The sequence below is a fragment of the Cephus cinctus genome, unplaced genomic scaffold, assembly GCF_000341935.2.
Source record: "Cephus cinctus unplaced genomic scaffold, Ccin1 Ccin1_scaffold0709, whole genome shotgun sequence".
NCBI classification, from domain to species: Eukaryota; Metazoa; Arthropoda; class Insecta; order Hymenoptera; family Cephidae; genus Cephus; species Cephus cinctus.
In genome coordinates, this window is record NW_014333329.1 from 197,625 (window position 1) to 221,569 (window position 23,945).

The 23,945-nt window shown below is 45.3% G+C and overlaps 2 protein-coding genes and 1 long non-coding RNA gene across 3 annotated transcripts in view; 2 read left to right on the forward strand and 1 right to left on the reverse strand.

The window, feature by feature from the left end:
- The first annotated feature begins 618 nt into the window (after window positions 1-618).
- On the forward strand, window positions 619-4,603 carry LOC107270200 (importin subunit alpha-3). The gene is made up of 9 exons (XM_015745000.2): window positions 619-1,275; window positions 1,601-1,703; window positions 1,800-2,004; window positions 2,091-2,251; window positions 2,355-2,581; window positions 2,655-3,020; window positions 3,104-3,338; window positions 3,415-3,506; window positions 3,595-4,603. Exons 1-9 carry the CDS (start codon window positions 1,210-1,212, stop codon window positions 3,685-3,687), a joined length of 1,548 nt encoding a protein of 515 aa, XP_015600486.1. The 5' UTR covers window positions 619-1,209; the 3' UTR covers window positions 3,688-4,603.
- LOC107270201 (39S ribosomal protein L3, mitochondrial) lies at window positions 4,590-6,506 on the reverse strand. Its single transcript, XM_015745002.2, has 7 exons — window positions 6,339-6,506; window positions 6,153-6,249; window positions 5,825-6,073; window positions 5,626-5,751; window positions 5,383-5,543; window positions 5,120-5,309; window positions 4,590-5,042 (listed from the first exon to the last, which is right to left on the reverse strand). The coding sequence occupies exons 1-7, from the start codon at window positions 6,398-6,400 to the stop codon at window positions 4,800-4,802; spliced, it is 1,128 nt and encodes a 375-aa protein (XP_015600488.1). The 5' UTR covers window positions 6,401-6,506; the 3' UTR covers window positions 4,590-4,799.
- A 99-nt stretch (window positions 6,507-6,605) lies between these two features.
- Window positions 6,606-23,945, forward strand: part of LOC112494710 — a 73,018-nt gene continuing 55,678 nt past the window's right edge. Inside the window, exons 1-2 of the long non-coding RNA XR_003060451.1 lie at window positions 6,606-6,616; window positions 6,721-6,796. This is a non-coding gene — a long non-coding RNA (uncharacterized LOC112494710). The remainder of the gene's footprint in view (window positions 6,617-6,720; window positions 6,797-23,945) is intronic.

The following is a 23,945-nucleotide window of genomic DNA, read 5'->3' on the forward strand; positions in this document are numbered from 1 at the left end:
AGTGTATTATAATTCGCAACATTTAACTTCGCAAATAACTACAATCTTTTTAATTTTTCAAGGAAATTATGGAGCCACACAGTTTTTTCCCCCTTCCTGGTTTGTTTTTCTATTCCTTTTCCATTAATTTTGATTTATATAGCTTTTGCAGCCAATCGTGTACTGCTTCTTGTGTAACCACAAGCACTACACAACCAACGTCTTTGACACACTATTACGTATGTATAAGTAACCGGTTTATCTTCTAAATACAAGAGTTCAATAGGCTTATTTCGTAATTAAAGTGTATCGTAGGAATTGTTCCAAAAAATGTGATCTACTGTTCGCATATACTTTATAAGAGCAATCTTACGTGTCCGAAGGCTCGTGAACCTTAACCCACGAAGGATCTAGCTCTCTTCAAGTTCAACGAATACGAAAACGCCGTACTTAATACGTAACGATATTTGCCAAATTTCGATTTGACCGCCTTTCCATATACATCGCATAACTAGGATAAAATAGATAAAAAAAGAAAGTAATATGTTTTATATTTACCAACAAATGGTATAGCTAACATTAAAATTTTGTCGTTGATTGCGTATGCCACCCTAAACGGCAACGTCTCGCATTTCATGATTTCATGATCGTGTCAGCCATACGTGTGCAGAAGGGACGTTGAAGTCACGGTCTTTCGGAACACCATCTTCTTGATTCTTCTCGGTTTTTCCGAACGGCCGAAGAACTGCGATCGTGCGGAGAAACGTGACTGTTCCTAGTGACTGCGAAAAAGCAAGACACTGTTATGCATGATATTGCATATTGAAGCATACTGAGTTCTCGTGCGAAGAAATGCTATTGCTGAAATAAATATTCGATTTTATACGGAAAAGGACTATTTCGTAGACAGGCAAGGAAGCCACTAGGTAAGCAGGCAGCCAGTCACTCAGACAAGCAGGCAGGCAGCCAGCTAGCTAGCTAGCTAGCCAGCTAGATAGCAAGACAAGCCAGAGCAGACTAGAAGCAGAACAGGTAATATAATCTAAAGTAAGGCCACTAGATAACCAAGAAGTCAAAATAGCAAGAAGTCAAGTAACCAGGCTAGGAATCAAGGAAACACGTACTTCGCGAGACGAGCAGCAGGCAAACAGTGAATCAAACAGACAAGCATCAGTGTTCCCGGTACCGGCATAATATTCAGTGCGAGTACGAAAATTGGTTATTGTAAAAATGGCCGCCGAACTACAAAACAAGACCCGAATGCAGGTTTTCAAGAACAAAGGGAAAGATCAAGAGGTATGTACTACATGCTGATCCATCCGTGCGTTATTCTTTTGCTGTGGTGTTGTAGAAAAAATAAACGCGGATATGTAACAATGTGTTCCCTCGTGACTTCTGACTAGCATCGTGATTTACTTTTTCCTTTTTCTTTTACTCCCCTTTGTTTGTAAATGCTTACTGTAATAGTATTTAGCCATTTTTGGCTCAGTTTTCCATTACATGCTTCTATTTTTAAGCTATGATACTTATAGAAGTGTAACACGAATTTAATACATTTACAATATGCGAACAAGTAGGACTAGTGTTATAATGTTTGTACTCATGCTGGGTTGTATTTCAGGAAATGCGTAGAAGAAGAAATGAAGTCACTGTAGAACTACGCAAAAACAAAAGGGAAGAAACTTTGCTGAAAAGGAGAAATGTACCTATTACAGATTCCACTGGTATGTTTCCAACATTTATAATAATTGAATTCCTAGTTGCAATACCTATTATATTATTAATTATATGATTATTCATATAATAATTATTTTTAACAGATGAAGATGATGTAGAGAAGACTCTGTCAGAAGTAGATTTGCAGGCTCTAGTAATGAAAGCAGGTAGTTCCGATCCTGCTGTACAATTACAGGCAGTACAGTCTGCAAGAAAACTGTTATCATCGGATCGTAATCCACCGATCGATCCATTGATTAGAAGTGGTATTCTGCCAATTCTTGTCCATTGCCTCGAGCAACACAATCAGTATGTTACAATTTACAGTATGCTACATTTCATTGTCATAATTGGTAATTTTGAAGCCTATATTACGTAAACGTATATTTTTTCAGACCATCATTACAATTTGAGGCAGCATGGGCCTTAACGAACATAGCAAGTGGCACCTCTGCTCAAACACAAGCAGTTGTGGCTGCTGGTGCAGTTCCATTATTTTTACACTTGCTTCTTTCCAGCCAGCAAAATGTATGTGAACAGGCTGTCTGGGCCTTAGGTAAGCGATATCAGTATTTTCACTAACGACATCTGGTGCACTTATCCCCATTTATGACATAATTTTGCAAAAAAACTCTAAACATATTTCTATGTAATTGTAGGAAATATTATCGGAGATGGACCGGTACCACGAGATTATGTTATTAATCTTGGTGTTGTACAGCCGCTGTTAACGTTCATCAAACCGGAGATACCCCTTTCTTTCTTGCGCAACGTCACGTGGGTGATCGTTAATTTATGTAGAAGTAAAGATCCACCACCGCCAGTTCAGACGATAAAGGACATTTTACCAGCGCTCAATGTACTCATTCATCATACGGACATGAATGTAAGTCATTAGTGGTAATAGGATGACAAGGAAAGTAGTTATTCAATAAATACAAATTATCTAAATTTTATAGATCCTCATTGACACTGTGTGGGCCCTGAGTTATTTAACGGATGGTGGCAACGAGCAAATTCAAATGGTCATTGACAGCGGTGTAGTACCACATCTTATTCCGCTTTTATCGCACAAAGAAGTCAAAGTGCAAACCGCCGCCTTAAGAGCAGTAGGAAATATTGTTACTGGTACTGATGAGCAAACTCAAACAGTCCTTAACTGTGATGCACTATCCCACTTCCCAAATCTCTTGACCCATCCCAAAGAAAAGATTTGTAAGGAGGCTGTATGGTTCCTTTCGAACATAACAGCTGGAAATCAGACGCAGGTGGAAGCGGTTATCGATGCGGGATTATTACCCCTCATTATTCGTAATTTATCGAAGGTTGTATATGATTCATCCTCTTTAAAATCATTTATGAGACCCATTCAACATTCTCTAACACTGTGCTTATTTTATTCTAACAGGGAGAGTTTCAAACGCAAAAAGAGGCTGCGTGGGCGATTAGCAATCTGACGATAAGCGGAAATAGGGAACAGGTTGCACGACTTATTCAGGAAGGCGTAATCGGGCCATTCTGTGATCTGTTAGTATGTAAAGACACTCAGGTTGTGCAGGTGGTACTTGACGGAATTCACAATATGCTCAAGCTTGCCGGACCTCAGGTGGAACAACTGGCTAATATGATTGAAGAATGTTCAGGTAACATTCAGCACATTTTTTAATTACGTTCGTAAAAAATTGCCATAAATCAAACGCATGTATAATTTGCTTCTAGGCTTGGACAAAATCGAATCGTTGCAAAACCACGAAAACGTGGACATTTACAAATTAGCCTATGATATTATCGAGCAATACTTTTCGGAAGAGGTATGTATCGAAAGATTTTACTAATAAAAATCACGTTTTTGTAAAAAAGACAATATAACATACTATACCATATTGTATTATTGCACAGGCGGACGATGCCAACTTGACATCTCAGGTTGCCGAAGGGACATTTGAATTTGATCCAACGACGTCTGCTCCAAGCGAAGAATTCAATTTCTGAGAGGGCGGGGGCAGTTCCTTGGTGACATTCGATCGTGCCGTCCTCCATCAAGAGACTCCAATTCCGACAGCGAATCCAACATTGACACTGACTCTATTGCAGAGTTATTATGCTTTCCCTTCCTTTGACCTACGACGACCTCTCCTCGCTCCGAAGACGACACGTGCCGTCACCTACGCGCAACAGCTGAACCAAGAATCTCGATTTCAATCGGCCCGACAATATTGCGCGAATTACTGGCCTTTCTGCGCGTAACGGTTATTTACGATAATCGCACACGATAGACAGGATATAATGTAAAACAACAATAACGTAGTACCATTTGCAGAGCTACGCACGCCTCTCAGAGCAATGCAGTGTGCACCCGTGTAAAAATGGATATACATAAGGTGTCACATAGTGGCACACAGTGACACACTGCTCGAGAAAGAGAGAAAAAAAAACTTGCTACCGAAACAAGTGCCACTTGGAGCAATGTGAAAAAAAAAGAAAAAAAAATGTAAAGTCCAAATCGTAAATCGTAACTCGTTAATCGAAATCGAATTTTACATCCTCGACATCTCTTCCCCTCGATCGATCGTGTTCTTTCGTTTCTTCCGATTACTTTTTACCGTAGATATATACCTTGTACTTTTTATTATACATCTACATTAGAGGAACAAGTCTATTAAAGATGCTGCTAGGAATACGACGCCATCATCGCTAATGGCGTGTATTAAAAATTACTCAGTTCGACGATTATTGTCAAAACCACGAAGAAGCCAAGGAATTATCAGAGCTCACCCGTGCCGCTCTCTACTCTCGTGTTCGGGCCGAGTCTTGGTTCACGATGTTATATTTATAAACGATTCGTGTATATTTTAGGCATGTTAAATTTATAATGATATTGATTACTAAATAAATCGATTAACTACTCTTTATTAGTATAATTCCATATTATGGACGTTCTGTAAGAAGGCGCAACACAACACGAATAAAAGTCTAGTATGAATATGCTGTAGGTGCAGTAGTCCTCCGTCATCAACCGTTATACAATCTTCAGATGATGATGGAAACAGTGAATACGATGAAGGTATATCATGAGTGTTTTCACTTTTTCACCACGTAATAACTTACTTTGTTTCCTCTATAAATTCTATGCAGGGATCGTCGAAACGATGCACGTCTTCTGCCCACAGTTCCTCTTCCACAGGATTTTCCTGGATAGATGGAAGATACGTAGGGAAATGCGGTGCGGTAGAAGGTTTTCTTGTAGGTAGTACCGTATCGTACATATACAGTAGGCTGTTGGTTTCACCAGGAATGTGCGGTCCAAGAGCCCAGATAACGTTGTACTTAGTATTTATTCGTAAGATCTAAAAACAAAATTATAGTGTCTTGATAAATATGAGAAATTTATTAAGATTAAAAATCAAGCGTGCAGAATACGTACTCGAATCCCACGAAATACACGCCAGCGATTTCCCATGTGTCCTGGCATCTTTGTGCCTGGCATAACACGAGCTTTTGTGCCACCAGAACCAATATTTCCTCCTCTTCGATGAGTCTTGGTAACTCCATGGCTAGCAGGCATACCTTTGAAACCCCATCTCTTCATAACACCTTGAAATCCTCTGTCGATCCTGCACAAGCAATCAAAAAATATACAGGATACTGAAGTTTTGTGGGATAGATTCCATATTTATTGATACATACGTTTTGCCACGGATGTCAACATAGTCACCTGGTTTGAAATGTGCAGCATAGAGAGGGGTTCCTGGTTGTAATGCCGCATTTGGAGAAATTAGAAAACGGCCTAGCATACGTTTTGGTAATACACCTGACTCGTTGAATACTCCACAATATTCCTTAGTAAACTGTGAATATAGAAGGTTCGATCCATATTAAGTACGATGAACTAAGATAAATATAGGTCATGATTTTAAGAGGGGTACTTACTAATTGTGGGTCCATACTTTCTGCTCCTACAATTAAACAACCTAAACGATTGCGGATATTGTTCCGTTGAATAACAGGAGCATATTCTTCTGGAGACATGTACCTTATGACATGGTTGTCGATCACCTATAAAGACATAGACACCATGAGGTATTTCTAGAAGCACTCCTAACTATAGCAATCGTAATAATTTGTTTACCTGCAATAGCGTGGATAGAACTTTTGTACCATCCTTTAGCCACATGGGATAAACTCCAATTTTTTTAGCAATTACTCCAGTGCGACGCATTCCTTCCTTCCATTCAGTCTGAGGTTCAATGGGTTCATTACGAAGTGGCGAAATACTTTTAGACTGCATACCAAGCCCTACATCTGGTTTGCCAAATCTAGTTTCGACTACTTCCTTAATGAATTTTGTATTCTCTGGTGTGATATCATCTTTATAAAGCTGTGGAATAAACATTTAATTGTAACGAATAAACATAGATTTTAATAAGTATTAAATCCGTTGTATAATGTTAACATACAACATGAGTTGGCCTCGGCAACCATCCAGGATGTCGCTTTTTAGGATACGGATTTAAACGCTTGGCTCCACGTTTGGCAAGGGTTGTAACTTCGATTCTAACAAACAATAATCATTTTTAACTATGTTAACTATATATACTCTGAACTGTACCTCGATATGATTTTATATACTGTATGACACATACCCAGGTTTCAATAAGTTACTGAATGATTGTATACTGGTCAATGTTTTTAAGATAAGAGACATTTTGCGAAATTAAATACGGTATCAATAATTAAATGAAAATAGGCATAGTTCAGTGATACACCATGCTTGTAGAATTAACCTCGCAAATGTACCTTTTTTGTACTTCTTGCCAAGTAATAAATGATGTAATGCCCACGCGATAGGTGGCATTACTGCATAGTTCTACAGAGTTACCGGGCTAAGTAACAAGAGGCTTTGGTGTCGTATTGAGTGAAGGTAAATAGACTAGATATTCCTGCGTATACGTGCTACGCAAATCAAACATACTATTTTTAAATTTAAGTCAGCAAGTACTCGATATATAAAAATATTGGTTTCAGGAGATCTTTGCCACATAGCCTCTTACAGTTAAAACCTAACATACATACTGAGGAATTATCTAGAATGCTGCCACCTGTGAGTAGAAGAAGTTATTCCTTGGTTGATACGGTTACAGTATGTAGTTCAAAATAGTACTATTGTCAAGCACCGATCAGCTTGCATCTCCACTTCAGTCCATTGTTTACGTTCACTGTTCAAGGTGTGATTAAACAATTTATCATAGGAAGACAGCGTTTGTCAATCAGTACTCCAGTGGGAAGGGGTATTGACTAGTACGCGGAAGAATTTATCGGTCTGGATGGACATCAGTCTTCCGAGAGCCGATCTTCCGAATCGAACTTTTGGACGCCGCTTCCTTCTGTGCTTCTATCATCCGCCCTCTCTCCATCTTTCTCTCTCTTTCTCTCTCTATTTTGGTTCACTCACCAATTCTTCATCTTCTTATCAACATTCTCTTAAGGTATATTCTTCACTGTTCACCTACTTTATCTCCCTTTGTCTCTTCGTGCTACCTATTTTCCTTATTTCTTTCGCTGAGCTATACCTTCTCTTGATATCACTTCGATATCACTGTCAATTCGTATCAGATACTTCAAGAAAACGCGAGCGCTGGGGAATCTTGGGTTGGTGGGTCCTTTACTACATTCTTTAGCGTATAGGTACATATTTGTAGTCACGTATACGGAGTGGCGGCGTCAGGAGAGGAAACGAATTTTCTATTTTTCTCATTTATTTGTAAATGATTTACCAAAATCTTTGATGAGCTAGCTTCGTTATACGATACAGCTCCTTTCTCTTTTCGAATTCTCTTGATGAATATTTGGAACATTTCAACGCAGAAGACCCATATGCCGTGTCGTATAAGGAAGGAAAATGCAAGAGACGAATGAAAAATACGTTTCCTCGCTTTCGACGTCACTATTCCAAGTACGTATGCTCCGGGAACGTGGTTCCTTACGTCTATCCTACTTTGAGCTTCAGCTTGACGGGGCTTCATGCGGTCGATTTGACTAACTAAGGGTGATCGCGAACTGTTATTAGCTTGGTTCCTCTTTTGATATTCCGAGTTAACGACTCTAGACTTCTTAATTCAAGCCTTTGCATTTGTCTTCCGTCGATTTTATCGTTGATAATAATGGTTCTTTAGCTTATGTTTCCAAAATGTAGATAACATATCGATAAATAGCAATTCAATAGGGGTGCTTTTCACAACTTTCTGCAAGTACTGCGTACTCAGTATATCTGAGTAGGATTCAATATTGTTTGCAGCACTTTTAATGAGTTATGAAACACACCCTAGGTGAAGTGGGTTCGTAAATACCCGTACACCCAAGCTTAATTGAATTGGACCCAAAATAAAGATTGGTACTCTATTTACCATCAGCCAATACTGATACCGACTGTTTGCTTAACGGCAGTAGACGAAGAAGTCTTAGAAAGCAGGATCAATTGCATCTTTAACTTCATAGTGCAGCCACGTGCGCCTAGATGGTGCTCATGCTGGGGACTAGTATTTTCGTATAAATATAATTTACAAAACACGAGCCATATCTGTATGTAAAATATACAGAAATGTAATGCCATAGGGGACATAAATGACTTACGTAACTTATTTCTAAATTACACGTCTCAAATACGTTTTTAATCCCGTGATATAGATTCTATCATGAAATTCATGAAATTCATGAAATTCAGGTTTGAATAAATAGCAACCAGAAATATAGGAAATACAATGGCGGTATAGGTACAAGGGCAGAAGTCGTCACGAAATTGGGAATGAGAATCGGTGATCGTGATCGGGACAGAAAAGAGGGACCGGGAGGCTGAACGATGGAAACGGACGGCCGACGGCGTAGGATCTCTTGACGTGTGCATCGATGTCCACCGCTCCCTGGGGAAATCCACTTCATGATGGGAATCCCATTATTTCCGGAGCGATATAAAAGTAGTCGAATCGTCCTCGTGTTGTCCAGCTAGTCGATGCTATTCCTCCTCACTCACGCAAACTAACTCATTCCCCTTATTTTTTTTCTTTTTTTTTTCATACTATCTATTTCTTCCTCATATATTCGTATCCCGCCATCCAATTCGTTACCTTCATTCTCATTCGCAACGTGTGATTTTACCATTCATACCATCCCTATCCACCTTTATCTATTCCAAGCCGACTAATAAACTCCGCAAAAGCTAATAAGTCCAGATATTCTAAATTGCACGTGTCTCCTTAATAATTCTACAACGGCAAGAGCTTCGAAAAGGTTAAAAGGCTATTCGTGGAGGAAAATGGTTTTTGGCGCTGCGGTGCTTTCGTGGCTTACACAAAGGGCATCGCGAAGCTTGTGGCGAGGACCAGAGGAGGGTTGGTTCGGTTGTGCCGGTGGAAAGGGATGTTTGGCAAGGGACGAAGAAGTGCAAGGGTAAGGGGTAAGGGCAAGGCTAAGGGGTACGGGGGTGGGGGGGTCGGTGGTAAGCTTAGTTCCTTCCGTAGCGAGTTGGGGGCTAGAGTTGTGGCGGCGGCGGGTGTGTATCGATTGTCCCGCGATATAATGCCACCCGCGCGAGCCATAAACCTCCCTATACGCCTATATACACCCTATACGCCTATATACACCCTATACGTCTCTACGTCTGTACAGTTCGTAGCTGTAGGGGTTGAGAGCAGCTTGGTCCCAATGTCAGAGAGACGCAGCGACACGGCGCATCTTCCTTCCGAGGCCCGGTCTACAGTACCCATATAACTATAGCTATATATACCTATCACTAAATAATACAGACGCCGTTCGCCGTACTATTCTCTCTTAAGGGCTCGTCCCTCATCGCCCTTTCTACTTGCTCAAGATATTATGGCATTATGATACGGTTGCGCGAGCCAGCCTCGTCATTGGAGGATTTTCTCGACCAATGGGCTTTGCGTCTCGCCGTTATCATATTCATATGAACCAACCCTCAAGGGCGCACGTACGGAAGCCACAAGAGGGGTAACTCGCCTGCTGAATCGTGGAACGCCCTTTCTTTGTAGCCCAGGCTTCGTAGAGGAGTTTTGGTGGGGGGAGGTTGGTTATGTTTTAGCTATCAGAATGTTGAGTATGAATAATGAAAAAAAAGGATATTGGGGCTTGCGATGACATTTTTGTTTTGTTTTTTCTTTTCCAAGTATCTTCCATAAAGGTGGATGCTGCGAATCGCTCGTGATTATTTGAGGCGTCGGGCGCTTGAAATATATAAAGCGAAGGAGGACGCTACTCGGGGGTACTGGACTTTCTCATCGTCTTCGTCTCTATCTTGTCTTCTCTCGCGGCTCCTTCTCTCTCCTCGTTTCTCTGACGATGCCACGATAAAATTCCACCTTTCGGTCAGCGCGCCAGTCCGACGAGCGGCGGGCAGTGTTTTACGGCCAATAGGAGGCCGCGTAAAGAATCGCCCTGTAGCACAATACACCTAGCTATGGCGTTTTATTGGCGCTGGAAATGGGTCCGTATATACCTTTCGGAGTATGGTATTGGAGGATATTGATCCTCGCGTCCGTCAAGGAGCCGATGGTCTTCCGCTCTACCCGACTCACCCTCACGTCCTCCAGGGCTGCCACCCACCGTCCACGAATGTACCACCACCATCGCCAGTACTACCACCAGCATCGTCTGTTAGAACCACGAGTGAAACGCTAGGCGTCTGGTCCACCCCGTGTATACTTTACTTTCCTCCTTAATTTCTTTTGAGAATACGACCTACGGTTGCGCAATAGATTTTTCGAAGGAAAGCAGCCATAGAGGTGTCTCTATATTTTCTTTATTTTCAATCTCCGGTCGAACGAAAAGACACCAGAGAACGGGTTAATACAGAGATACTTGTACAGGATCACAGATCTGCGTGAAAATTCAAACTTAGACGCCTGTAGTGTATATTATAGAAGCAAGCACGTCAATTCTCGTGCCGATAAACAGTAACAATAGTACTATAGTAACGTTAAGAGTAAAGATAGACTACAAGTACACCATCCAGCACCTAGCACCTGCCTAGATGAGCATCCCCCGCTTTTCATAGTGCCTCATCTCGGGTAAGAAGATTGTGCGAGGGAGCGACCGAGTCTTGAAGAGGGATGGGTTGCGAAAGGGAGAGAGCGAGAGAGAGAGAGAGAGTGAGGGGGTGGGGGGTGGGGAATTCAATATTAATAACTAGGCGGGCTGAAGAAACGTCCGCAATGCGCCAGCTCGACAACGGCAAGTGAGTCGTTTGGCGGTGCGGTCGAGGAAGCTCTGCCGGACGGCCCTTACTGCCTCGCACCGGAGTCTGATAAGCTCCTATTTCCAACCAATGAATCGTCCGGGTAGACGATCAAGAGAGATGGATATGATGGATTTATGGATCTAATAAAAAGCCGTCGCGGGATTGGAGCAGAGGAAATATGACGGGCGGGGCTGGTAGTATCCCGCTAGGAGCCCCTTCGGCTGCCAGCCACAACCACCCCCGCGTGCTTGCGAAAAGGGGAGTTCTACCATCATAGGGTAGGGATGCAACCCCACCGACACTCCGTTCCCTCTTGGCTGCCTTGACACCCCTCCGTCCTTTCTACATTCCCCTTGCCCTCATCTCCTCTCATCTCCTCTCCTCTCGTCGCTCTCAGCCTCCCCTTTACCGCCTCGATTCTCATCCCGTTCCTGTTCCGTTACCGTTTCTCCTGTTATTCTCCTTCTTTCTTGAGGTCCACGGTCTCGTCCACGTAACTACGAGTGTCTAAGCAAGGGTGCGAGTCAGCATTGCTATGAACGGTCGCGACGCTGCTCAAGATTGAAGACCTGTCGAACATATTTTGGATTTGACTCGAATGTTTCTTATAGAAATAAATTAACGTAAAAGAAAGCCAGGATAACGTGGATTTAAACAAAAAAATATGAATTAAAAAATATTTATTAATGCACTTTTACGATCTTATTTCTCCATGTAGAAACAATATTTTCCTATGCGATTCGCACTTGCTGCGGCACACACCCTGTATGTGCTCCGTTTCATGATAAAGACAGAGACAGTCGAGTTCGAGAGAATTTTCAAGTTTGAGTGCGAACCCGCATAGCCGCCATCCGATAGCAGCCACTACAAGCAACATAGTCGGAAGCGCAAATAGGGAAGGACGAATCCGTAGATGCATTTCGAGTAGGTATTAGTCGTCGAAGCGTCTTTCGCGTATGTGTTTAGTCGATCCTTTGTCTACGCGTGACCACTGGTCAATGGGCAAGTCTATGTCCTCAGTCCATAGTAGATATACGTGAGAACGTATCCCAGTAGGCGAATCAGACTTCTTTTTATCCCACTGAACCCTCCTCAAGGACCCACCCTTATTTTCCTTTGGACAGAGTTCTCTTTAGATGACGTATCTGCTCTACTAAGTCTCACAACAGTCATTGATACTGGTTTGCACAATACGTAATGTATTGTTTTTTTTTCCATCTTGTTACTCTATCCCATCTACGATTACATCCGTAAAATTATCCTTCTCGAGGTCAGTGCACCAGAAAGCTTGTGAAATACAAGAATTATTTATGACGGATCTTGATATCGATCCCTTGAGAGATCGCGAGCAGTTAGTAATGACGGTGCGGAAATTGTGAGGAGTTAAGGGAGTGAAACTGTCAGGCAAAATGGTAGGGAGGTCAGAGAGTGGAAATAGAAAGATAGACAAACGAGGAGGCTTCATCCGTCGAGGTCGTGAGGATAGGGTGGCGCTGGCCGGTAAAGTCATAGTAGAGGAAGAAGTCGCGCTGGAGAGGGAGAGTCGGCAGAGATAAATAATACGTCCGTCTCAGCTACGGGGTGGGTAATTAATTCGTATAATATACCGCAGTTAAGCCGGCCATCTGTAACTCTTGGAGTGGTCCGAGAGAGCAACGCTGTTGCTTGGGTCTGTGTTGGGTATTACTGGTAGTGGTTGCTGGATGGAACAATGGCGAGAGAGAGAGAGAGAGAGAGAGAGAGAGAGAGAGTGAGAGGGAGAGAGAGACCATAGTTTATTATACTAGAGGAAGTTGCCCTGGAAGTATAAAATACAGAATGTTCTATAAAAATTAATAATAATAAAAGAATAAAACAATAAAACAAAACATAATTACAAAGATATAATAATAGTAATAATAGTGCAACACAAGTAAGCTGCGCTAGCTATACATATAGGTTAACTAAACGCTATGAAGTCAGGTATGCAATGTACTTTTGAACAATGCCGCGGTGGGTATGTCACGTATGCTATCAGATAGGGAAATCCAAAGCCTAATCCCACATATGATGCCCCTTGCCCAGAAGGAGTGGGAGGTAGAGGGAGAGAGAGAGGGAGAGGGTTCAGAGCAAGGGTTAGAGGGAGAGAGGCAGAAGGCGATTTTGGTACGACTGCAGGGATATGGGAATGACGGGGTATGAGTTGGCTTTTGTGACATTTGCCCCATTTGACAACCGAGAAGATGCAGAGCGCAGAGATGCATCTGTCCGTACGTCAGGCATTATCCAAGCATTTTCCATGGGAAGTTCAGGCATTCTAGATGGTTGGCGACAAGTTATCTGAACGCGCGGAGTTTTACACCGAGAGACAGAATAGTCGCGGTGAGCTTAGGCGCTGTGCTTAGCCGTTTATTCTTCATGGCGTCGGTCGGGCGGCGCGGGGACGCGGGTGTCTCTCGGAAGTTGCCAGGTTGGAGTGTGACGGCGGGAATAGGGGGCGTCGGTCGGGGCAAGGGGAGATCAAGATATAACCACGGAGAGAATTACTTGCAGGCTCCGAGGTACGTTATATCTACGCTAGCTCGCTCGACGGCATAGCGGGGTTGGGAGAAGGAGGCGGTGGCGTCGGCCGCGTTGCTTTCGACGGTGGGGCGCGGCGGGGGAGGGTGTACCCGAGGAGCGTCTCTTTAATGGCCGGATCTCGGAAATTGTGCGCACATATATCTGCTGGCAGATTTATGAAAGTGCTTTTCTTCTGAAGTGGGGAAAGCTGCCGCTACTGGTGGCGCTGTTGCTGCTGCTGCTGCTCGTGGAGGTGGTTCTGTTCGTGATGCCGGTGGAGGTGCTGGTGGTGGTAGAGGCGGCGGCGAAGAGCGGTGGACCAAGTGCCTCTGCCTCTTCCTCCGGCTCTGCGAGGATCGAGTCGGAGACGGGGACGAGAAAAGGGACGATAGCTGGCTCGAGCAGGGGCGGTTGCCGAAGGAACGCTGGGGAGAAATATACGTGCTACCGTTCCCCCCTCCACCCCCTTCTCCGATTTCGAAGCTTCCACTCTCCTCGCCATCCCCTTCGCCAGGCTTCGTCTCACCTCGCGGATTCGACCCCAGTCGTAACCGGCACACCACCACTGCTATACCTTTGCCAGCATTCAGCTTCGCCGATCCAACCGCCTCCGACTCTCCTCTATCTCGCATTGGTATAATTTTCCAGCGGGAGATTTATTAGACATTAAGGTGCGTTGTGTACCTTACTGCTACAGCGCCCTTCGGCACACTGATTTATAGAAATATTTGCCCGGGCGGCTTCGTTGACTCAACCGTACACCGGCAATGGCAGAAACAATGAAGAAGGATATATAGTCTTGTCGTATGGCGTATGCGTGTGCACGTATATATATATATATATATACCTTTGTTACTTGTTAAATAGTTACGATCGCTGTGAATGCAACTCATGAAATGGTGTACACGGGAGATACGGCTGAGAGAACGGATAAGCTTGGCGAAATGCAACGTAGGAACCTTTGTTACTTGTTAAATAGTTACGATCGGCAATGGCAGAAACAATGAAGAAGGATATATAGTCTTGTCGTATGGCGTATGCGTGTGCACGTATATATATATATATATATACCTTTGTTACTTGTTAAATAGTTACGATCGCTGTGAATGCAACTCATGAAATGGTGTACACGGGAGATACGGCTGAGAGAACGGATAAGCTTGGCGAAATGCAACGTAGGAAGTCGTTAGGTGGCTCGTAAATGACGCAGGGGCGAAAGCGCGGAATCTGGTAAAAGCGGGGAAAAAAGTAGGAAAGAGAAGAGGTTGAGGCAGGGGGAAATCCCCGGATAAGAGGCATAAATTTTGCGGAATAAACGGCGGCGGGCGGGCAGGCAGGCACATGCCCGCGATACGGCGCGATACGGTTTTCTCTTTGAGCGTCGCGATTCCATAGCAGCCAGCGGTTTCCCGTGACTTTATATGGATTAAAATTCAGCAGCCTCGGCCGGTTGAAAAAAAACAAGAAAAAATCCAGGAGAAAAAGGGAATAAGAGAAAGAATAAAAAAAAGGGGATAAAACGCGGCGCGATTCCAGAGGAAATAAAAATGGGAATTGCAGTTTGATTTCTCCCTCTGTCCTCTCGATCCTCCCTCGGTTCGTCGGCAGGCCTTTCCGTGGCGCCCTTTTCCGCCACCCTATACCGTTTCATGGCGTTCCATGGCATCCCCATAGCATCCCTCTACTGGTGGCGGGGAACTCGCGCAGCCGACCCTACCCCCAATTCTGACTCCGTTCCCGGATACTAACCCTCCGCGATTCCCTCTAGCCCTCCGATTCACCGCCTACGAATACATCACGAGCTCAGCAAAAGTATAAATATAAAACAAAAGCCCTGTACTATAAACAGGCCTGGTTCGCAGTGCAGGGGTGCCGATACCCGGTGCCTCCTTTATTTGATTTCCCACCAGCCAGTATACCACTGAGTATAAATTGATATGCCGTCCTGGGAAAACTGCCGTGAACTTGTTTCTTTTATTACGCGATATTCTTTCCGAACGGCTGAACGCCCTCGCGAACCATACCAAGAAGCGAACCTCTTGCTTTCAGCCATTTTCGATTTCTTTCTACGTTCTCCTGTCTCGTATACTCCGTCTTATCACGCTTTGGCGTTTTTCGTGATTCTCCGTTCTCCAGGAATCTTTCTTCACGACGATACCGGGACACGAAATAGACAATCGTAATGGTTATCGCGTAGCTGCTACTTCAAGATGGGAATCGCTTCAGAGTGTATCCGGGTAAATGTACGGTACGATACAGGGACTAACGGCCAGGGAGAAATGCTCGAAATCATCGGGTGAGTTGACGGTCAAGTTACCGATGCGGAAGTAATCGAGGCGGCTGCTTGTGGCAGGATAAACGGATGGTCGGGAGTGAGGATAGAGGGCAAAAAAGGGGGCGATGGAAGCAACGAAGGCCAAGGAACTATACGTAATTCGAAGATCGAGGGATCCAGAGATCTAGGGAATCGAGAATGGTATACGCGAGGATCGCGCAATCGCTGCTTCCCAACGTCCCGCACTGGAGTTGGTATCCTCTTAAGCGTGACTCCCTGTAGTTGACATGGCCAATTCCCTTTGACTCTCGGCAAATTATAATCGCGTCCAACGACTCTGCTCCCAGTTGTGGGCTGTTTCATCGGGCTTATCCGGTTTCACTCGGCTTTGCTCGTGGCACTCTCTCTCGCGCGCTCTCTCTCTCTCTCTCTTTGCTCTTACTTCTTGCTTCTTATCTCATCTCCTTGTTCGTCTCGACTGTGGCCAGTACAGTGGCCATTATGTCGCGCGCGCACAGCAGCGAACGGTGCTGCCGGTGCCGAGGGACGTTCATATTGATCTGTACGTTGGGGGATGGAACGTATTATGATGTTAGGTTATGAGTATCGGGGGTTCTGGGGAGAGGCGAGGGTGTGATCTCATTGGTCCATTCGAGGGTCGTGGTCGCTGGATATCATATCTTCTCGATGGTACGCCCTCGCAACATGCTCCTCCCAGAGTTGCAGTGTTTTATCGGATAAGTATATTATGATTTAATCTTGTAGATTCCTTTTTTTTTTTTTTATAAAAATTTCAAAAGACATGCAAATTTCAAAAAATTTAACCGAAACAAGTATGCATACATTCGATCGGTTGACATACCGGTAGAGAGATGCGGGATCGCGTGCCTTGCTGAGATTGAACGAGGAAATGCTTCCTGGCGGCACTGAGAGGACGATCCTGACGTCACCTAGGAGGAATCTTTGGGAGTCTTGGAGGCCGCCAGGAATGCCAACCCTCCGGTCTCATTAACATCTTGCGTTTCCTCTCTCCGTACTCCTTGTACCAACCCTTACGATATGACCGTGGCCCTACCACCTATACTATAGCCCATAGACGACTTAGGCCCAGGAATGGCTCGGGTTATTAAGCCTTGGGAAGAGCTGATTATTTTTTCAATCCTCTTGGCCGAAGTATTCTTATGAATTAAGCTTGGAGTGGTTGCTCCTCTCCAATTGGAATTAACATCAGTCTCGCACCCCGAGCGGATACCGCGCGGAACCCTTACTCGGCATTGTCGCGACGCCTTGCGTCGCCTCGAAACCCTCGGGCTATTGGGGATTCTCTTCGATTGCAAATCAGGACCGAATAACTTTGAGCACCCAAGTGGTTATATTACCGGTTACATGGAAACAGCTAGATTCGATTTCCAAGAGATTAGGCTGCCAAGCTTTTTTCTTTTCTTTTTCTTTTTTTTTTTTTTTTCACTTCACGATAATACGCTCAATGCCAATTTATCATAACGCTTTCCCTATATCGAATTTGGTTTTTTTTTTTGGAGTATTACTATATAATTTTATTCACATAACACGAGCTTTGTCTACGGCATATTTTCGAAAACGTAAGGCAAATTCAGATCTGCCAAATTATCTGGTACCGAGATAAATCTCAAGCAGCATCTAATAGGAGATACACTCTCGTAGATGAATAATTGAATTCTCATTGTGTTAAGATATGACAAAACAGTAGTGGGGAGAAAAAGGAAGATAGAAAGATGGGCAAAAAAAATCTTAAAAAAAATACTCAGATCCCGTCTCGTCTGATCTCACAACGAGGCTTTCATTTATCTAAGAGCATTCCGACCGGAATCCAGAACTAATTAGAACCCAGCTGTCCCCAGATAATAACCTAAAATGATAACCCCTCTTCCTACAAGAGAAAACCGTCGGTACCGTCCTCTTGGTCGGCCATCGCTCTCTCGTCCTTTGTGATCTTGCATAATGTATTTCTCGCTATTGTTCCCCACCCGGAATTATGCATTATTCCGGAAGAAGGGATAGGAGCCGCCCGTGGTCGGCGCTACAGCCTTAATTCGTCAAAGTAAATTCACCGGACGGAGAGTAAAAGTTCCTTCTTCCCGTCGAGCCACTTCCAGTTGTGCGTCTCATCTCTTCCTTCTCGGAGGAAATTTATTTTCCTGTGTCTTTTCATTTTTTTTTTTCCCCCATCAGCCATGTCGCACTTTTTCCCCTCTCTTGTCTCCGCAGCCTATACCCTCCTCAAATTCCTCACAAGGTATATACCGTTCGCTTACTCCCTCCCACTTTCTCCTGCTCATTCACTCGCTCGCGCTCTCGCTCGTCCATCCCCGACTCGGACTCTCGTCGATATTCGTTAATTTTTTCGCGTCTCGTTTTTCTTGGGCATTTAATTCGTAACGATAAATTTGTGTACCCTGTGCCCGTGCCGGCTCGCAAAAGCGTTTATATTACGCAGGTCCGAAGCGCCGGGACAAGGGTGGGCACGAGGGAGTGGGCAGAACACACGCCCGTCCGCTGAGACAAATTAATTGACTATTACTATTTCACACGTCTACTCGCCACTACCCACCACGTTCATTTTAATCAACGTACATTCGCACAGAACGACGCCAAGCATCGGCCGCCAACTGTCGAATCGGTATTTCGTAACACATTCTCAACGCGTCTAGTGCCAGTGTCCGATGTCATCCCTGGAATAATTGTTTTACCCTTTCAAGACGGGGCAACAAGAAAAAGAAATATATTATTACGTCCTCGAATCTCTCGTAGCTTTACGGATCATTCGACAGTCGGATACAGGCGTTACGGAGGATGCTGCGAAAGAATAACGATGTTTGTAAGTGAATTTTTTGGAAAAATCAAAAATGAATTTGCTTATCGAAATTTGAAAATTTTTTTATCTTTTCGAGATAACGCCGTGATCATGCGGTGTCGTTTATCTTCTTCTATTGCGAAAGGGACGCATAACTCTCGTTGGATCCTAAACTGAATTTAGTACAATGACATTTTGTATACGTATGCAGTCAGAGCAAGAGGGACACAGAGAGGGATGGAGGCAAGTGAGTGAGTTAGCAAGCGAGTGAATGTGAGCACTCGCTCGCTATCCGCCTATTTGATGTTAGTACAACAGCGACGCCGTGTTTGCGTTGAGGCCCATATTGATTGCCACCCCCTGTTGGCGTCCCTCATTGCTACTGACACACCATATCCTACGATACCGTTACGATACCCTACGACACCAGGCGAAACCATACGAGACCATGGGATATAGGCACCACCCGATGTACGTCCTCTGCCGAGGGACATTCGCGACGTCCACTCTTGGTTCATCCTGAATACTTGTTAATTCTGCTAGGCCGTCCAAGTACAGTTTACAGCCAGACAGAAGGAAGAGCGCACTGTAAGTAATTGCCAGACAGATGCGAACTTCGATATCACTCTGTGCTTGTGGAAAATGGAGCAGTTGAAATTATTGAGCTGTTGTGTCCAAGCGTCGCACAGAGATTTAATAGAGGAGGTAAATGGTTAAAACAATTTATAGATTTTTTTTTATTTCTATGTAAATAATGCGATTCTGCGTTTACATAGAGTACATGTGTAAACATGACGTATGAAGGTTTTGGACTTAATTTTTTTAATACACTTCAGACCCACTGCGCTCGCTGAAACAGCATCTCATAAACGATCAGCAATTATTAAATATATTTAATTTTCCGAAGTAATTCCAATCTGTCGAATGGACTGTGTGCCGTGAACGTGCACGTCAAACGGCAAATTGACACGCATTGAAGGACGATAGCAACCATCAATCGGCATCGTGGAAAAGAGGTGACTGAATTTCGAGATATTTTCGATACCATGACGCGTTGACGATAAAAAATAAGCATGGTCTTACACTGAAGGGATTTGGGTAATGATTGTGTTGCGATAGAGCATTGCATAATGAATACTAAAAATTGTATTCAAATAACGGAGGATCGAGGTAGACTTTTTAATATACTATATTTATATGCGATTAATCCAATATATCTGCTTAAAGCGAGAGTGCTGTCTTTGGGTTGAAGCGCATATAATCCGAAACTTGATAACTAGATATTCGTCACTTTACTCTCTTTTAATTATTTAGCTAAACGGCTCGCGAGTTACGTTACGTTACGTTACGTTACGTCTGTTATAAATGTGCCTTGCCCCGGTTACCCGGGTGGACAGGTTTATGGCTCTAAACCGGCTAACTTGGTAGCAGCCATGCTCGTCGCATAAACCGTAAAGGGATTTAACTTTCCTTTCGCAGCAAGCCCCGTTATTGCAACGGCTACCAGCTTCTAGCAGCATTCCGGAAAATTCGAGCGTCAGGCTAATCCTACTCTGCGAATTACTCATGGGCTCTAGCCGCTAGGTATGTTGGCTAGGTATGTGGCCAGGCTCGTCGCCGGGGGGTGGCTTCATCAGGAAGCTAGAGCCATGGCATCCACTGCGTACAGTGCACATTGCAACTGCACCAGGTGGACTGTACCCAGGACCTCAAGGATTTTCAGGAGAATCGACGAAGACATCAGTGAAATCGGCCATAGAAATAAAATCCAATATCCGGTTGTCCCTAGGAGAGGACTTGCAGGACCAGGTCGCCAGTGTGATAAGGTATGCCTGTCGCATGAAAGGAACCGGAAAGAGAACCCTGAAGAAAATGACGCATGGGTGACAAATCAGTCGATCGAGCCGCAGTGATGTCCTCGGCTGGACCGGGCAGCGTTTGTAACGTTGCGGAGGTGGCCCATGGTGGACGAGGAGGAGGAGGAGGAGGAGGAGGCGGTGGAGGAGGGTTGGCTGCTCGGCTGCTCGGCCGGGAGACCAAGGGGTGTCCGTTCGATGGGTAGCATCGGATTCTATCTTCACGTATTGATCAACGCCTGGCCACCCTCTACAGGCGGGACATGAGGGGTACCGATTGCCACCCCCGCAGCTGCTGCCGCTGGCCACAGCTACGGCCGCTGGACTCTGCTGGTGGACTCCACTGGGCATCCACGCTGTACTCGTTACTTTCTCTCCTTTCTATCCCTTACACGTATAGACACTTACACACGTGCTCCTTATCTCCTCTTCTTATTCTCTGCTTCTTCTCATCAAACACATCAAGTCCATTCGGACCATTCTACTTATTTCGATGATCCTCCTTAGGTCGGCACTGTCTTAGCTTCCATTATCGAATTACGAGTGAGTTCGATGTGCCCGAAATTCCTTTGGTCTTCGAACCTAAGGCAGCTGATCCTACGTTCTGGACATCTTCGATACTTGGTATTCTCATGGGGTAAGATTATAGGCTGTTTTCTCTTACTTCTAAGACGCCGACCAGTTGGGTCTTCCGAGTGGACCCAGCCTCACGGAACGGCACGAAATCCAATGGAACCGTACGAAACGGAACGGCGTGGAACAGAAGAGAAGGGTGCTGGTCAGCGAGGGTAGTTCTGCTAGTGACCACCGCGTCAATACACGGGGGTAGGTGGAAAAAGGGGTTGCGTCTGCGCAAAACGGACACACACACTGTTATACTTGCTGACCAGGCATCCGCGCAAATCATCGCGATGCGTAAGACCAGCACGAATTCGATTTCGCGACAATAACGCCTCGTTGCCTGCGGCAGCGCCATCATTGCCGGTATACGGGAAAGCATCGCGAAGTATAAAATACCTTAGGCCTCTCTTAACGCTAGCTGTTCCTGTGCCCGGCCTTGTGCCAGTCCTCTCCCTTATCTATATAGGATACTCAATATTGCGCCGGTAATGTTTTTTCATTAGCGCCGGGCAATCTTCTTTATGGCTACAAATCTTGCGTCATTGGCCCAAGTCGAGCGGCCTGTAGATCTATAGCCGAGAGAAGCGACGGTCCTCGGCTACGCGAAGGACAGACTCGTTGCCAGTAAAATCAAATGGGCTAGTGGTGTTTCTTGACACTAGATGCTTGTAACAGGACGAGGCGAAACAGGAGAAATTGGAGCATTATCGTGGCTGGGAGAAACGAGCTACAACTTCTGATATAATCAGGGTCGGCTGCGAGATACCCTCCGGTCATCTTACGTCCGTTTAACTCCTTTAATTTAGCGAAGGAAACCGTTAGGTCGGTTTGCTGGCAACGCTAATGCCGGCCGAACGCCAGAGGCTAAGCTAACATAATGAACCTCCACCATAGAATTCCTACATTCGTTTGGCGTTTCTTTCGGCGCACGTGCGCCAGCACGTGGATAAGGATCCGTGGCGCGTTACGTCTCAGCCACCTTTGGTCGGATGCTTCGCGAGGTCCATTCGTGGCCGTAGAGACGCCTAATCGAATTACAGGAAATGTGGAGACCCTCGAGAGGAAGGAAGGAAGGACGTCAGGAATTGAGAAAGTAGAGCCCAAGTATGCTTGGTTAACGGGCCCGGCGAATGGCATGGGTTAGGGCATGGAAAGCGATAACGACTCTCTCCCTAATAAGCGTGCAGGGACAGATGCAGGACTAGTGCCGATCGCAGGGGATGTATATCAGGGTGTTCCCCTTCGGCCCCTACGTATCCAATATTAACTACATTTATTCGCGTTGTCTCAAATTAAGCCCCTGACTCGGGCATTCGTCCTGCCGTATGTCCACCAGCATTGCTACCCTCGTCTCGACGCCTTGGCCAATCATACTATGAACTCTGGGCGCATTAACATGAGAATGCAGAAGCACTTGTCGACCTTGTTTTCATCCCTCCGAAAGAAGGACCAGCAGCGAGGGCCTCTTTGCAGCCCGTATTTCCAACGACGTCAAGTCTATAGTACATACCCAAGGTACAGAGATATCCCTGACTCCGTCATTCCTATCTGCGCGCAGTGACTGACTAAGGGATCATTTTGCAGGGAGTAAGTGGGATACCCGTTATCTCGGCTTATCCTGCACGTTATCGCGCATAATCGTGCGTCATCGAGGATCCGTGTTAACGCAGACACGAAGGAACCTCGTATTCTGGCCCAGGGATAATGTATTCAAATGATATACCCCCCGACCGTGCCGTCAATTTATTAAATGGAAAGATTGCAAATTTCCCGACATAAAGTGGCTGGCAGAGGACTAATGGTGCAGAGGGATGGATCGGTGCTTCGGGTACACGGCGAAGGGAGCGGGCGGGCGAATGGCGAGAGGGGTGTGCCTCGTCAGGGGAAGAGCAAAAAGGCGAAGGTGGTTGGGGGCATAAAAAGGAGTCTCCTCGTGAGTGATTAACCCCCGCAGGATGCACGAGCTAACAGGGTGGCACGGCCGGGATGGCTGGCAGGCGCATGGGGTCAATCTGAGGCTAATCAAATCATGCCGGATCCACCGAGCTGGCACCGCGGGGTTTCTCGATCGGCGTCGATGCTCCCACTTTCCTATATTGCACTCGGTCCATTGTGCCCGAGCAGATTGCTGTTCTGCGCTTTATTAATTCCAACCTCGCGTCCAAGGGGACATCGTGAATTTCGTTGAACTTCGCTCATGCCCCTGGTCCTTGCCAAGTGCGGCCGGCTGATACGTTCGGTGACCACACCGCTGTACCAATAACCCATTCTTATGGATTTCTGGCTGGAGGAAGACCGAGCCGTCCCTTGATATCGGGAAACACCATGGTGTCTCGCACCATGAGAATTCCCGTCTGTCTGGACGTAGCCATGGACAATCCGTATGGCCACGGGACAAGCGGAAGGACGAATCGATCGATTGACGTGGTGTGCTCAGCGCAACGCCGGCGGAGCTGACGAGACAAGTGATTCGGCAAGGAGTCGAGAGGATGGAAGATGTGAGTAGAGAGAGCGAGAACGAGAGAGCCGGAGATAGTACAGAGCGGAGAAGAGGCGCACAGGAGAGAATCGGGAAATCGAGGGTGCGAGAGACTCGAGGAGGGTGTAATGAAGGACCGCGCAGACACGCCGCCATGAATATTCATAATCTAATACCTGAGCCGAACTGAACTGAGGCGGGGCAGAGTCTCATCATCTAGAACCCAGCTATATTAGACATCTTGGCTGGCGCGAAGCGATCTCCGACAGAGACCCGACAGACAGAGTAGCTCGAGGGGAGTCGATTTTACTCGGGGGATGGATAGAAGAGCTGAGGGTGAGGGGGAGGGGAGGAGTATCCTGATCAAGAGGTATATAGATATAGTTGAGCGGGGG

Bases quoted from the DNA above. Each gene is read 5' to 3' on its own strand.
- LOC107270200 (XM_015745000.2), top strand. From the start codon at position 1,210: ATGGCCGCCGAACTACAAAACAAGACCCGAATGCAGGTTTTCAAGAAC. The intron at 2,582-2,654 runs GTAAGTCATTAG...TAAATTTTATAG, and splicing joins TTCATCATACGGACATGAAT to ATCCTCATTGACACTGTGTG. The intron at 3,339-3,414 runs GTAACATTCAGC...ATTTGCTTCTAG, and splicing joins TATGATTGAAGAATGTTCAG to GCTTGGACAAAATCGAATCG.
- LOC107270201 (XM_015745002.2), bottom strand. From the start codon at position 6,400: ATGTCTCTTATCTTAAAAACATTGACCAGTATACAATCATTCAGTAAC. The intron at 6,250-6,338 runs GTATGTGTCATA...ATTGTTTGTTAG, and splicing joins AGTAACTTATTGAAACCTGG to AATCGAAGTTACAACCCTTG. The intron at 5,752-5,824 runs GTAAACAAATTA...ATGTCTTTATAG, and splicing joins TTCTATCCACGCTATTGCAG to GTGATCGACAACCATGTCAT.